The sequence below is a fragment of the Eucalyptus grandis genome, chromosome 3 (genome assembly GCF_016545825.1).
Source record: "Eucalyptus grandis isolate ANBG69807.140 chromosome 3, ASM1654582v1, whole genome shotgun sequence".
NCBI lineage: Eukaryota > Viridiplantae > Streptophyta > Magnoliopsida > Myrtales > Myrtaceae > Eucalyptus > Eucalyptus grandis.
The window spans coordinates 8,479,010-8,493,500 of NC_052614.1; the positions used below are offsets into that span (position 1 = coordinate 8,479,010).

Sequence of the window (14,491 nt, forward strand, 5' to 3'; positions counted from 1 at the left end):
ATAAATCCTATCCTTTTGGGATCGATTCCTAACTTTTAGAACTTGGAACTACCTGTAGACCCCCAAATCGACATTGTCAATCCAGTCTAATTCCATAGTTTACTCGAGAATTGGCCAATTCATTTCTTTTTTGTTTCATTTTTCTATGTTTCTTGAAAGGACTAACTTTAGTAAATATTTCCTTATTTACAAGGGACAGAGACGGCATCAACAAGAATACAAGATAAACTAAAGAAGAGAATTTGAGATTTTTCATCCGATTCAGTCTTGCGAGACACCTAGACACAAGAACTGGACTGATATGCTAGTTTCAAAGGTTTGAAACTGGGAACCGAATAGAATCCGATTAGGTAGGATTGGTCTAATCCAATCTTGGGATCTACTTAGGACTGGTGCTCACCCGAGCATTGCTGGCATAATTTTTCTCATGTATGATTATCCAAGCATTATTGGGATCTACTCAAGACAAGTGCTCACTCGAGCATCGAAAGGATCTAAGGTATGTCCCCAACTTGGGCCCATTTGGTGCAGAATGTTTCCCATGTACACTTACTTTTGATGATAGCAAAAATTTCAAAATTTTATGACAAGAGTTACGTGCCATTTAATGTTTCATAAAGTCTGAAGCGTCTCGCATTATATAAAAATCAGAATGAAATGGCAAAATTCCAAGGAAACAAAAAAAATAAAAATAATAATAATAAAAAGAATGACCCTTTTCAAACTCGAGAATTGGGAAAAGGCTTCCGAAGGGAAGCTCATCATTAACGGACGTTGAGAAAAAAATCAGAAAGAACAGTCAAATCCCAGTCAGCACTGTCCGAAAGCGCGGTCAACCTAGTAGCCGTGGGGCCCAGGACACAGGCTCCAGAGGCTCGCATAGGTCGGACAAGAACATCCCCAAAAACGAAATATTAGTAATTAATCTTTTTTTTTTATTGGTAAAGATTAGTAATTAATCTGAGCCTTCGAACAATCGAAAAATTCGAAAAATTCGAAAAACAAAAACCCAAGAACCCAAGAAAGAAAATAAGGACAAAGGAGCTATCTTGGAAGATCGCTGTCGAAACGGAAGTGAAAAAGATCGATCTTTCGCGGAACGAGGACTTTACTTCAAGAAATCTCGGGAGGTCTTTCGTTGACTGCCCAGAAATTCCCCAGAACAGAGAAACGACACGTAATAATACAAGAACAACTTTAATGCTTGATCATCTCTCGAGAAGGGACGATGTCATGCTGTTGTCGGGGTGGATCCTGGGGCGCGCTTTCAGATTGTCTTTGCTTCGCCCGGATCACGTGGGCAATGCTTATGCTTCCGCGCCACCACCACCACCAATTACGTTGGCTTTGGAAAATCCTGCCCAATGGAAAAGCAGAGAAAAGATTGAAAAGCAAGGCAGCTGAAGTTAACTTCAGCCCCCCTTTTCTTTTCTTGGGTTTTTATTATAATCCGCATATTCCGTGCGATGAAAGTTTCGGGCTTGTTCGTGTTCGGAAGAGAGGGGGATGGGGATGGGGATGGGGATGCGGTGTTCGAGACTTCGTTGCTGCTTATGATTTGTTTTGACCCGACTGGGATTGGAAACTGTAGTAAAAACTGACACTTGCCTGAACCGCATAAAGGGGGGGGGCGTACACAAATTTTCGTTTTTTTTCAAAAGAGAAAAGCTTTAATGCTTTGATTCTGTCTGATTACCGAATAGGCTTTGGCTAGATTGTGGTTGATTTTTATTTGGGCAAGGCAAGGCGAAGAGAGAGAAAGACAGAGGAAGAGAGAGAGAGAGAGAGAGAGGGGGATGAAAAGGGGAGCGTGAGAGGGGGATTTTTATTAAAGAAGGCAGAAATTCCTTTTCTTGATTTTTATTTCTTCTCTCTGTTTCAACGTATTGACCCTGTTAGGGTTGCTTCACTTTACTATTTTGTTCCTCTCCGTCTCCTTGTTTTTGGAGTCGATTTCTGGTATTTGCTTCTTCGCCTTTCGAGCCGGACTTCCTCCTTGACCTTGTCTCCTCCGCATACCCTTCGAGCCTCTATTGCTTAATTCGTCAATCTCGGCAAGTTTTCTTCCAGAGTCCTAACTCTGCTTTGGGATTTTTTGTTTCAAGATTTTTCTGGGTTTTTCTTTTCCTGCCTTCCGGAGGTTTCCTGCTGTGTTGGCGATCGCTTTTGGTCGATTCCCAGTTTCTGCTCTTCTGGGTCGGTGTGATTTTGTCGGAGTTGTTAACCCGATTCGGGGATTTGGGTAAATTTGTTGTTTTCAATCTGGAATCGATGTGAAAGCGGGTAATTTTAGGGATTTTTTGGAGCTGTTGGATTTGGGCATTTCCAAGGAGGCAATGGTTGGGTTGAGGTGCTTCGTATGCGAGCTTGAAGATATTCTGATTTTGCTGTGAGAAGTTTTGAGCGGGGGGCGCTTGGTAATGAATAGATGATGTTACATGTGAAAGGTCCTCACAGGAATCGCTGCTCTCTTCTTGCTGTTTTGTGCGGCGAAGTTTCTGATAATAAACATAAGCATGTGATTCCTGAGGATCAATCCACGTACCCTTTTCCAGAGCTCACTTCTTCTGGGCGTCTTGAGGTATTCTAGTTACTGCTTTAATGTGTTTGGTTTTGTTGCTGAGCTGCATTGACTAGAAGATCGTGGGTTTTAATGTTGGGCATAGAGGTTTATGTTATTTGAGTGCATTATTGTGCTGCTGAGTGCAGGTAACTAGTTTGAATAATCCAAGTACTGATGAGTTCCGGCGAGCTTTGGAGTCGTTGGAGCCCAGTATCCTATACTTGCGAGGCGAGCAGCGTGAAGACGGTGAAGAATTGGGATCTCTGGTTTGGAGGAATGCCTACCTGTCCACACCAGATGACCTATGCGCATTATTCGGGTCTACTTTGCCTTCCGCGGTGAGTCATTGATTATTCTGTGCTTGTCTCTGCCTCAGCACCTCATTGTTCTTTAGTTTGTTGGATGTGTGTTCAGATATGATGCGTAGCACTGTGATAATGGGGTGCTCGAAAGATGGGTAATGGTGCGTGTGCTTGGGCCTCTTATTAAAGATTTTACTTTGCAGCATCATGCATTTGTTATCTTCCTATTTTTCTTCTTTTTTGACATGGGAAAGGCTCTACTCTGCATTTGACTTTTAATTTTCTGACTCTATAAGTTAAAAAATAGGTGCATGAGTTGAAACATGAATTAAATTCACAGTACTTCATGAGGACATTGAACTTATCTTGCCTATTCTGTCATATGGAGCTAGGATCGTCTAGATGCTCCAGCTAGAAGCTTTCTCATCTAGTTACATTGAGGTGATGGATACCTACGTTCTCTACAAGTTAAAAACAGGACTGCTTCTTATTACTGATGAAATAATCTTACCATAAATACTTGTGTTGGTGAATTTCAAGGTTAAAGAAGAGTTCTTTGTTATTGATATAACTTTAAAGTACTTTGTGAATGCAATAGTTGACTCTTGACAGTATTGTCATGTATCACTAGTGATTTATCCATGCTAAATGGATTGTAGTAAACTTGCTGCCATGAATGTAACCATGCTTATGGAGCCACTTAAATCTTTTTCTTTCCATTTTCCGTTTTTGTCCAGGTTTATCTAGAGATTCCTAGTGGAGAAAATTTGGCCGAGGCACTTCACTCTAAGGTGCGATGATGGTCCCGAAAGTTCTATATTTTTCTGTTTAATGGAAAGTAAATATTGCTATCCGCTATAGAGGAGAAAATGGTGTTACGTTTTGGATGGGGTGTTTGTTGATCATGGATATTCAGCCGGAATTAACAGTTCAAACAAATTGCATTTAGCAGCTTTCTTTGTATGAATTGGTCGAATATATTGCTTTCATTTGCAGGGCGTACCTTACGTCATATACTGGGGAAGCACATTTTCATGCTATGCGGCTTCTCATTTTCGTCAAGCATTGTTTTCAGTTGTGCAAAGGTACATAGTTAAATTTTGAAGAGTGAAATGGTTTGATTTTATTGCAACTTTATTTTAGTATTACTACCTTTTTTTTCGGGTGCGTGAGTCTGGGTATAATGATAACCTTGCTTCATCCTTACCAAGATGGTGGGGGCAGATCAAAACTGTCTATATAAGATGCAGAAGAAAGAATCTTGTGTATCTTTGCTTCTTTGCAGAAGCTGCACTTGAACTTTGGGATGTCTTTTATTATATTAGTTTGTATGATAGCTTATGGTTTTCTTTTGTGTTGAAGATTAACTGGGTGTCTATCTATTTCAGTTCATGCAGCCATGTATGGGATGCATTCCAACTTGCAGATGCATCATTCAGGCTCTACTGTGAAAATAACAATGATATTTTGCCCACCAATAGCCAAAAACTTAGCTATAAGCAGAGACCACATATTCTTGGGGACCCTCCCAAGATTGATATTGTTCTGCCTGAGGCTAATATGCAAGGAGAAGAAGAATCATCCGAGAGTATTCCTGAAGTAAAGATATATGATGATGATGTGACCATGCGGTTCCTAGTTTGTGGGATGCCATGCACGTTGGTAGGTTTTGATTTTGCTAACTGCACGTGTGAAACCTTGTCACCGGAAAAATAAATTTGCTTATGTTTTTGCAGGATGGTAGCATATTGGAATCTCTGGAGGATGGCCTTAATGCTCTTTTGAGAATAGAAGTATGTATACATGAAAACTTACAAGCATTGTACTCTTATAAGCTGACATTTTGAACAGAATGTGCCCCTTGACCCTTTGCCCTGCGCATCATACTTTTGTGTTGATTGTTCTATTGTCTTTCAATTTTCCTTGAGAAAATACATGAACATATTTGTAGTGGTATATAGTGCCTATGACTGATTTCTATCATTCTTATTATTCAGATACGGAGGAGTAGACTGCATAACCGGTCAAGGTATTGGGATATTTCTAACCATCTCTAATCTTTTATGCAACTATGGTTTTAATTGCCGTTACAAACTAATATTGCGGAACTATTGTGGTGGTGACCTTGGTCGCTGTTGGACTATTTATTTGATTTCGCAGTGTCTTATACCAGACCATATTTTTACCATATTGTTGTTTAAGCAGAAAATAACCGTAATCTTACTGGTTATCATGTTGCAGTGCGCCTCCACCCCCTCTTCAGGCTGGAACATTTTCTCGTGGTGTAGTGACTATGAGATGTGATTTTTCTACCACTACTTCCGCTCACATTTCTCTATTAGTATCTGGTAGTGCACAGACTTGTTTTAATGATCAGGCAAGCATGGTTATATTCCAAGAATTGATTTATTTTTCTCAAGTTGTTCATGTCAATTACATTATTTTTATGATTCCAAATTTTTCATGTCTTCAGTTGCTAGAGAATCATATTAAGAATGAAATTATCGAGAACTGTCAACTAGTCCATGCCTTGCCCAGCTGCGACGAGAACAATTTGGCTTCATCTGAGCCTCGTAAATCTGCTTCGATAGCTTGTGGAGCTAGTGTTTTTGAAGTTTGCATGAAAGTTCCTACATGGGCTTCACAGGTTCCTCTCTTTTTAGCTCTTCTTTTCGCAAATTTCTCGTGCAACTCATTGGCTCAAGTAGAAAGGCATAGTAATTAACATCCCAGATTATTTGGCTAATAAAGTGCTCGGTTGAATTTGTGATAGACTGTAACTATTGTCTCCTCATCGTATTTAGTTTTGTGCTTGTTTCTCCACCATATGTTCACATTTTATAGGAGGTGAGGGGCAGAATCACTATCTTAACCACTAACTGCCTGTAGAGACAAATTGTAGCAAATGGCCCTTTAATTGTGTGGAGTTGTCTTTAATGCATCTTTTTGGCTGCTTATTACTGTTGTGCAAAATGCATCTCCAGGTTGTGAGGCAGCTTGCTCCAGATGTGACATATCGCAGTTTGGTTATGTTGGGAATCGCCAGCATTCAAGGGGTTTCTGTAGCTTCTTTTGAAAGAGATGATGCAGAACGCCTCCTGTTCCTGTGGGCCCGGCAGGGTAAAGAGTTGCATCTGAACAACTTTGTTCTATCCACACCTCCTAGCTGGTTGACACCTCCAGCCCCTAGTCGGAAGAGGTCTGAACCATGCCAAGAGACAAAACTGCCAAAATCTGCTGGTTCAGAGAGCGAAAATGGTGGTTCTGTCAGGAATAAACTGCATGTCGCTGCAATGAGGCCGATCCCTTATGCTCGGCGTCATAAAATGCTACCATTTTCTGGGTTTCATGAATCGGAAAGATACAGTGGAGATCAAGTAAAGGCCAGTCTTCCAGCGGCTCCAATAAAGCACACTCCTCCACCGGCTCCTAGGAAGTCATTTTCGAGCTCTATCCAAGCTCAGCAGATCATATCTTTGAATCCCCTACCTTTAAAGAAACATGGTTGTGGCAGAGCGCCTATTCAAGTCTGTTCAGAGGTTTGTTGCTTGTTGCTGCTGCTTACCATTGCAAGAGCCTTGGTTATGGGCTTTTATGGCTTGGATCAGTCACTTTATTGTTTTAAGTTTCCTAGCAATACTTTTTTGTTCATCAGTTTCCTGACCATGCTTCTCTTGCTTGCAGGAGGAATTTCTCAGGGATGTGATGCAGTTTCTCGTTCTACGTGGACATACCCGTCTTGTGCCTCAAGGTGGACTTGCTGAATTTCCTGATGCAGTTCTTAACGCAAAACGTCTTGACCTTTTCAACTTGTATAGAGAGGTAAGTTGTTTTATCTATCTCCAAGCTATTTGTACCTTTTTTGCCCATTTTGTGAATGTTGCTTGTCTGAATGCATAACAGGTGGTTTCAAGGGGTGGCTTTCACGTCGGGAATGGCATCAATTGGAAGGGACAAGTTTTCTCTAAGATGCGCAATTACACGCTAACCAATAGAATGACTGTATGTTCCTATTTGATGTGAATAAATCACTGTGCTATGATGACATTCTATTTGCTTGTGCTGACTGTATCAGTGCTCTTAATTATGGTGAGTTTACTTGCCTTGCTGCATTCTTGCAGGGTGTAGGGAATACACTTAAGAGGCATTATGAAACTTATCTCTTGGAATATGAATTGGCACATGATGATGTAGACGGAGAATGCTGCCTCTTGTGTCATAGGTCTCTCTCTCTCTCTCTCTGCGTGCAAGAATGCTGGTGATTTTATGCTTTGCTAACAATCTGTTGTATTGCAATGCAACAGTAGTGCACCTGGTGATTGGGTTAACTGTGGTATATGTGGGGAATGGGCTCACTTTGGCTGTGATAGGCGGCAAGGGCTTGGTGCCTTCAAGGTTAGATTTCTTAATCTACTTCTGGACTCGAATGAAATTAAAGCATTTCTTTTTTGGATCGTATAATTGCCTAGCCTGCTTCCTTATATGAAGAGCTAAGAGTAAAAAACAAAACTCTGTGCTCATTAGCGCATGTAAACATTAGTTGGCGGGTGCCACTCTTAGGAAAAGACCAAAATGTTTTGCATAAATTGGTTATAACAGTATTAACCATCTTGTCTCATTTCTCTGTATATTTGAGATGAACCCACCAATTCTTTAAGTGAATTAGCATCTAAAAAGATTGGAAACCAAGAATGCGTTTGTTTGCGTTTACGTTTAAAAATTGTTCCAAGGAACAGAAATAGAAAAAAGTGTTTCTGTTCCGGAAACAATTTTTGAACAAAAAAAGCGTATGGTAAATTTGTTCCGGGAACAAAAAATAAATGGAAACACGTTTGGTAAATTTGTATAATTTTTTTATTTTTTTTATTTTTTAATATTTTTATTTTATTTTTTATATTTTTTTCTTATTTTTCCTTTTTCTTTTTCTTCTTTTGGCCAGTCGCCGGCCTCGGCCATGGCCGCGACCAGCCGATGAGGCTCGGCCTCGCCGGGGGTGGCTCGTGAGCCTCGCCGTGGCTGGGCGAGGCCGCCGGCCCTCGTCGGCCAGTTGCCGGCCATGGCCGAGGCCGGCGACCGCGAAAGAAAAGAAAGAAAAAAGAAGAAGAAAAAAAGAAGAAAAAGAAGAAAAAATAAAAAGTGTTTCTAAGTTTTGTTTCAGAAATAAGAAACAACTTTTTGTTGTTTCTTATTTCTGTTCCCTTTTTGTTTCTGGGAACAAAAGAACAAAAAAGGAACAGAAACGCACCCAAACGCGTTTCTGTTCCTTTTTTGTTCCCAGGAACAAAAAAACAGAAAAAGTGTTTAAAAACAGAAAAAAGAAATACAAACAAACAGGCCCTAAGTTTCTAAGGTACCATCTACCAAAGGATGTAGTTAGGGAGTGCACTGAAGTTTTGATAATATTTGGAGCAGTTGCTCTGCACTGTTTCCATTCTGTACTGATCCTCACCTGTTGGATGCGCTATAGCACAATGACACACCTGCACGCGCGCACATGAGAGAGAGAGAGAGAGAGAGAGAGGTTGTCAAATTCACTAATGCGGATTCTCTTCATGATTATGAATGGCAGGACTATGCAAAAACAGATGGTTTGGAGTATATTTGTCCGCATTGCAGCATATCAAATTTCAAAAAGAAGTCTCAGAAAACCGCGAACGGATACTGACGTTATGTTGAGTGTTGCAGTCATAGTGCTGAAGAGGACTCCTAATTAAGCAAATGTACTATGTACCATAATATTGTCATTGTTATCACCTACAGTTTAACGCGACAGGAAGTTCGCTCCCAAAATCTTTCTACCCCTCCGCTATGATGTAGAGATTAGGAACTTCAAATGAAATGTAGAATGTAAGCCCCATATTCTTGCCTGAGTTAGATTATTTATGTAGCTTTTCTTGTTCTTTTTGTACTTTCTTAAATTGATTATATGAGGTCTTGGCTCCCTATTCCCTCCTTTCATAGTTTTGCTCAATTCGGACCGAATGATGAGAAGTATTACTTTGGCGGACAGAACCGATCGAACCACGGAGAAATCATGCGAACTTACTATTCTTTGTGGGACTCGATTGGTCTGTGTAAGGCGACACTTTTATTCTAGTTTCTGAAACATTGTTCATCCGAATCCCGTTCATAGGAATTCATGTCAGCTAATTAGCTGTGAATGGTCTGCATCCGAAAGTACCCAATTACATGGATTGGAAAAACAACTAGGTACAACAAGTACCCAATCTAAGCATCACCGGTTAAATATCAACTCCTGTCCTACCAGTGGAGCGAGCGATAATTTACTTGTACTTAGAATTCAATTAAATCGAGGGGAAGGAAATGTTGATAACGAGAACCAATAAAAAAATAAGGTGAACATCGGTAAGTGAAAACAAGGGAAAAAGTATTACTTTATCAATCATAGATGCCTAAAATCCTGTAGTGTTCAGTGTCTATTGTCCAACGTAGTTTTGCCATCACCTCCGGGACGAGATTAGGAGGAGGGAAATTCAAGGCACGTAGTTTTGCCATCACCTCCGGGACGAGATTAGGAGGAGGGAAATTCAAGGCACGTAGTTTTGCCATCACCTCCGGGACGGATTAGGACGAGGAAAATTCAAGGCACGTAGTTTTACCATCACCTCCGGGACGGATTAGGACGAGGAAAATTCAAGGTTTGGCTGCACATAAGTACAGAAAAATGGGAATCTATGATCGGATTGAATGGATCTTTATTTGTTCCGTGGATTGAATCTATTCATTTGATTCTTATAGCCTTCCCCCAGGTGATTCGTTCGTGACATGTTTTCATGACTATCTTAGACAAAACATTATATATGCACGACATGGTTCTAATCCAGTCGTCCTAGAAGCATATGACAATCTTCCATCTTTTTATACGCTGGCAATTGCATTCGATGCCCCCCGACATGGCAAAACAAATGGTACTGTTTTCTTCTTAACCCCACTAGAGAGGGAATCAACAGAAATTTGACTCCGAAACCGCGCCATAAAAGCTTACGTACAACAGGCAACTTGTCCCTACACCTATTGTAATCTATCGCTCACCTTCCCTGGTCATATCCGAAGCTTCTTGCCAGGTTTTACTTCGTCGTCGTAATTTTCATAATGCCCACCATCGCCATTTGACTCACCCTTCTCCATCTTCTTTCTGGCGAGTATCTTGTTAATCTTGTGCAGCTCATTTGTGAGCTTCTGGTCCTTATTTTGCTTTCGGGTCTTCCTACCGTCTTGCATCTTGACCCCAAATTGAAATGCGGCCTTGGGCATTGCTTCCTTCTGCTCATTGTATTTTGCCCATTCATCTTCTGTCTCAAAGTCCCAGCGGTGAAGTCGCCCCTTTGCCTGTTTAGAGCAGATCAAAATGATAATCAGTGAAGTACAAATGCTTCCCACATAGGAACATTACTACTTCGATTTGAAAGGGAAAGGGTAAGAAAAGGCTGAATTTGCTATAATTCTGAATAGAACTGAGAAGAAAGCCTCGAAACAGTTTTTCCCTTTTGTGAAAGACAGCCTTTTGGATGGGAGAGGATCCAAGAGTTTTCCGACGCAATAAAGTCATTCAATAATTTTTGGCGAAAAAAGAATTAACTTACTCGTCCGCCCATATCCATCTTTGACAAATCATCTTCTTCATCACTGTCTACGATCTCCCGGTTGTACTCCTGATATCCGGGATAGCATTCAGAGTAACTCTCAGAAATGAAGTTCGGATCTTTCTCTCGCGCATCTTTTTCCCTCAGTTGCTGAAGCCTCTGATCGTCCCGCTTGAAGACGGAACCTAGACCTCTATCCTTCTCCTCTTGTGTCATGAACCGTGGATCCTGATGTGCATTCAAAGTGGCCTGAATATCGAATGGGGGCATGTTTGGCTGAAAGTACTGTTCCTGGTAGGCCAATTGCTCAGCATACTGATAATCTTGCCACTCTCCCTGGTAACCAGCAGGTAATGCTTGTCCTTGTGTTGCATCGTAACCGTTCTGAGATCACATGACCAAAGAGCACAGAATGATTAAACAAAGGAGAAATAAACACAAGCAGCTGCCACAAAATTATTCTTCATTGTCAGTCTGTCAGATGATAATAACCTTACTAATACTCCTCATGTGAGAGCAGCAATTTTACACTTACAATTTCCTGCCAATCTTGAGGAGGCAATGAAGGTGGGACTGGACCATAAGCAGGCTCGTTGAAGTAAGAAACCTTTTCCTTATTCCGAGGAGATTCTTCCATATCCTCTGAAAGAGGGCTCTGATTTGGGTCCTTACCAGGAACAGCATAATCAACTCCATCCCCAACAAATATGTCCTCTTCCTCTTCTCTAGCAACTGTTGGTCCTTGTTTTTCCACAGACTCCACATAAATTTTCCTTGGAGGGGGTGGAGGTGGTGGCAAACTCTCCTTTTCAGTCAGGTTCTTTGATATTCCATTATCTGACCTAGTTTTGTGCTCCTCAAACCCATTACTAAGAGTCGAAATCTTTCCTACTGAACAAAAGAAGCCAAAAGATAAGCACACGATATAATCGAATCCATAGTGATGGTAGAGAAAATTACAGGAGAACAGAAGCCTCCCTAATTTGTTATCACTACTATGGAAAAGAGAAGAAACGTCCATGGAGGTGAAATCTCTCCAGCATGAGCGTGATAGTTTAGCATCCATGTTACCACAACTCTTCCAATCCTACTAATTCACCACAGCTCATCTCCTTTTTTCAGTTAATGCCACTTGATCTTCTAAAGTGAGTAATTTTCAGCATCGAAACATCCTATTCATTTGTTATTGAGAGGAAAAGGGAAGAGAAAGAGCACCTGATTCTCCATCCCAGAATTTGAAAATGACAAGATTTCTCAAACTGAAATCATGAACTCAAATAAGAACATATTTGAAAATGTACGTAATTCCCCAACTAACCCATTTTTGAAGCAATAACACTTGTATGCATGCATGTGCACTATATATACGAAAAGATTAAACAACTCTAATTTAAAAGTGGTCAAAGTCACATGAACAAAGGGAGAGGGAAGGGTGGATGTGTCTGTAACAGGACAAGGAGTTATTGCTTTCACCTCAACAATTTAGTGGTCTATTTATCAATTCCAGATCTCGGAAACCACAATAAACTGACGGTTCAGGTAATTTTTCTATGACAGAGAGGAGAAAATACAGCCTGCTATTATAAAGAACCATCTATGCTACTTTTGTAACAACAAGCTATTTTAAAGCGCAGATTGTAATTACCTCTTGCATCTTTTTCCTTCTTTTTCTTCTTAAGAACTTTCCCAGAAGATCCAAGGCGAAGATATGACATAATTTTTGCAATACGATCCAGTACAGATCCATCAACACTGACAGTCACCATTTCCTAATTCACATGAAGGTGACAATCAGGTGGCTGCACATCAGATAAGTAAGAAATCTAACCAGGGAATTCAAAAGGGAAGAAAAAACCTCTGGCACTGGACAGTCAGCTTTACTTCTATGCAAGGTTGTTGGAATATCATTTGAGTATCCACCTTCCTACACAACAGATTCAACAAAATATGCTCAACGAGATCTTCAAATAATTGAAGCCGAATAAGAGAACATTTCAAAGTCAGCACCTATCAATTTATGGTTTTATAGCTCAATCTATAAAGACGCATGACGCAGAAACTCCTCCCTTTTGCTGCCAACCTATTGTAGTATTACCTGCTTCATCCTTGATGTATATAACTAATCCAGATGAAGTATCAATAGACAATGTAAAATGACGTCTTGCACACAATTAGACCATAGTTGAAATTTCTCGAGACGCATCAATCTCCCAAGTCCCAATCACAAAGGCTTAGCATCCCCAATAGGGAGAGGGCAAGGCAACCTGAAGACTTATAAAAGAACACGACGGACAACAACATTTGCAGATTAAATAAGCCCACTCAGCCTCTGAGGTAGAGACCACAGACAGTAGATAGTATTTCATTGAGTGTTATATTGGAAATACTCTACAATATGGACCTTTGTGTCTTATCCAGGTGGCAACTGATACAGCTTCTCTTTAACAAGCCTAGAATTTCCAAGAATATTATCTAAGAATGACAACTGACTTGCCGAGATTGTCAGATCAAAGAGGTACAACTTACCATGTTATAAATGAATGCCATTCGACCGGGTAGAAACATCTCATTCGTCTTGATAACAGTTTGAGGCTTCACGATCCATTGATAGATTGACTGCAAAAGCAAAGGCATATATTCAAATTCAATGATGCAGACCTTAAGTACCAAGCACATGAAGATGTAGTAGTTCAATCTGGCACTAAGTTCCAATTGACACACAGGAGCTTCAGTGAAAATTCACCTTCGCAGTTGCAGTTCGGAATGAGAGTTGCTGGTCTTCTTTAGTTTCTCTGTCACGAAATCACAAACTTGGGTCAGAACAAACTATCCGCAAATCACGAAATGCTGAACTCGAGGAATAAACTGGACAGGGAACTTCTCTTCACATCGTTCAATGGTAGACACCCAACTAACAAAAACTAATCTTTTGGCATTTTTCATAGTTAGCCTCACAAACAAAGAGCACACGATCGTTCATTTTCAGAAATTCAAGCAAACATACGGCGTTCCAGATTGTACACAGCAGATCAATACAAAATTACCTCGACTTGGCATCGGCATCATCTCCAGCCTCGGGCTTCTTAACCATCTCGCTCCTGACCTTGTTGAGCAAGGCGTAATCCAGACCTTTGACCAAGTGCGTGTGCTCGACATCGCCTCCGAGATACTTACTCTTCTCAATCGAAAGCTTATGCGCATCGGCCGCCCTGAGAATTTCCAATCACCGTCAGCGACCACCGAACTCGAGACGCGTGCAATTCCCGAAGCGATCATCGGCATTCGAGACGCGCGGGGGAAAAAAGGAAAAGAAAAGAAAACGAGCTGACCTGAGATCGACGTTGCCCGGGGGAGCGACGGCGTGGAACGAGCCCAACTCGGTGGCCTCGTAATCGGGGTTCTGATCCTCCCTCCGCTCCTTCGCGCGGTCCCTGTACTTCGGCAGCTCCGGCTCCTCCGGCTTCTCCTCCCTGCACGTGGCAGACACGGTGAGCGCGGTTTCGACTTTTCCATTACCGAGGAAACCAGAAGGTGAAAATTCAGTAAGCGGCGGAGGAATGGGCGAGAAGGCGGGGAGCTTGAACTCACTTTCGACGCGCCATCTTCTCCTTGTAGTACTTCTTCGAGGACGACATGGCTGCACGAACGGTGCGGAGGAGATTTTCTGCAGAGATTTCTGTAGACGCTAGGGCAAGGACGCGACGAGGTGGAGGAGGAAGGAGGAAGGAGATGAGGACGAAGAAGATCGCCGGGAGGACGGTGGTGATTTTACTTTACTGCCCCCCGCTGGCGTTGGTGAACGGGTTGGGCCTGGAACGACACGGCCCATTAGATATTTTGGGCTGTACCGGGCCAGCACTCGGCTCACTCCGTGCCGGGCCAGATCCGTGGGCCTGATGGGCCGGCCGTGGACCGGTATGATTCGGCCCTATTTTCTATTTTCGATCACTTTTAAGGCGCGAATAATAACAATTTTTATTTATGAGAAATCAATTTCTAAAATAGAAATAGATTTTTTATTG

The 14,491-nt window shown here is 41.5% G+C and overlaps 2 protein-coding genes across 3 annotated transcripts; one reads left to right on the forward strand and one right to left on the reverse strand.

The window, feature by feature from the left end:
• The first annotated feature begins 1,247 nt into the window (after nucleotides 1-1,247).
• Nucleotides 1,248-8,821, forward strand: LOC104436381 (AT-rich interactive domain-containing protein 4). Its single transcript, XM_010049131.3, has 15 exons — nucleotides 1,248-2,581; nucleotides 2,710-2,901; nucleotides 3,603-3,656; nucleotides 3,862-3,950; nucleotides 4,254-4,527; nucleotides 4,602-4,658; nucleotides 4,863-4,894; nucleotides 5,107-5,242; nucleotides 5,339-5,512; nucleotides 5,850-6,404; nucleotides 6,550-6,687; nucleotides 6,769-6,867; nucleotides 6,987-7,087; nucleotides 7,170-7,260; nucleotides 8,435-8,821. The coding sequence occupies exons 1-15, from the start codon at nucleotides 2,429-2,431 to the stop codon at nucleotides 8,528-8,530; spliced, it is 2,241 nt and encodes a 746-aa protein (XP_010047433.2). The 5' UTR covers nucleotides 1,248-2,428; the 3' UTR covers nucleotides 8,531-8,821.
• Nucleotides 8,822-9,713: 892 nt separating this feature from the next.
• LOC104436382 (suppressor of mec-8 and unc-52 protein homolog 2) lies at nucleotides 9,714-14,216 on the reverse strand. Of its 2 annotated transcripts, none has more exons than XM_010049133.3 (10): nucleotides 14,058-14,216; nucleotides 13,799-13,939; nucleotides 13,514-13,678; nucleotides 13,213-13,261; nucleotides 12,996-13,085; nucleotides 12,325-12,393; nucleotides 12,115-12,238; nucleotides 11,005-11,357; nucleotides 10,470-10,853; nucleotides 9,714-10,215 (listed from the first exon to the last, which is right to left on the reverse strand). In XM_010049133.3, exons 1-10 carry the CDS (start codon nucleotides 14,102-14,104, stop codon nucleotides 9,928-9,930), a joined length of 1,710 nt encoding a protein of 569 aa, XP_010047435.1. In that variant the 5' UTR covers nucleotides 14,105-14,216; the 3' UTR covers nucleotides 9,714-9,927. The 2 variants fall into 2 exon arrangements, with proteins under 2 accessions (XP_010047435.1, XP_039166128.1); XM_039310194.1 differs by having other exon boundaries at nucleotides 11,005-11,360.
• Between the last annotated feature and the right edge of the window lie 275 nt (nucleotides 14,217-14,491).

What these genes read in the sequence shown, in the direction of transcription:
- LOC104436381 (XM_010049131.3), top strand. Translation starts at nt 2,429, where the DNA reads ATGATGTTACATGTGAAAGGTCCTCACAGGAATCGCTGCTCTCTTCTT. An exon ending in ATGCTCTTTTGAGAATAGAA is followed by an intron (nt 4,659 to 4,862) that starts GTATGTATACAT and finishes CTTATTATTCAG; the next exon opens with ATACGGAGGAGTAGACTGCA. An exon ending in AGACTGCATAACCGGTCAAG is followed by an intron (nt 4,895 to 5,106) that starts GTATTGGGATAT and finishes ATCATGTTGCAG; the next exon opens with TGCGCCTCCACCCCCTCTTC.
- LOC104436382 (XM_039310194.1), bottom strand. Translation starts at nt 14,104, where the DNA reads ATGTCGTCCTCGAAGAAGTACTACAAGGAGAAGATGGCGCGTCGAAA. An exon ending in CCGGGCAACGTCGATCTCAG is followed by an intron (nt 13,679 to 13,798) that starts GTCAGCTCGTTT and finishes GGAAATTCTCAG; the next exon opens with GGCGGCCGATGCGCATAAGC. An exon ending in AGATGGATATGGGCGGACGA is followed by an intron (nt 10,216 to 10,469) that starts GTAAGTTAATTC and finishes TGCTCTAAACAG; the next exon opens with GCAAAGGGGCGACTTCACCG.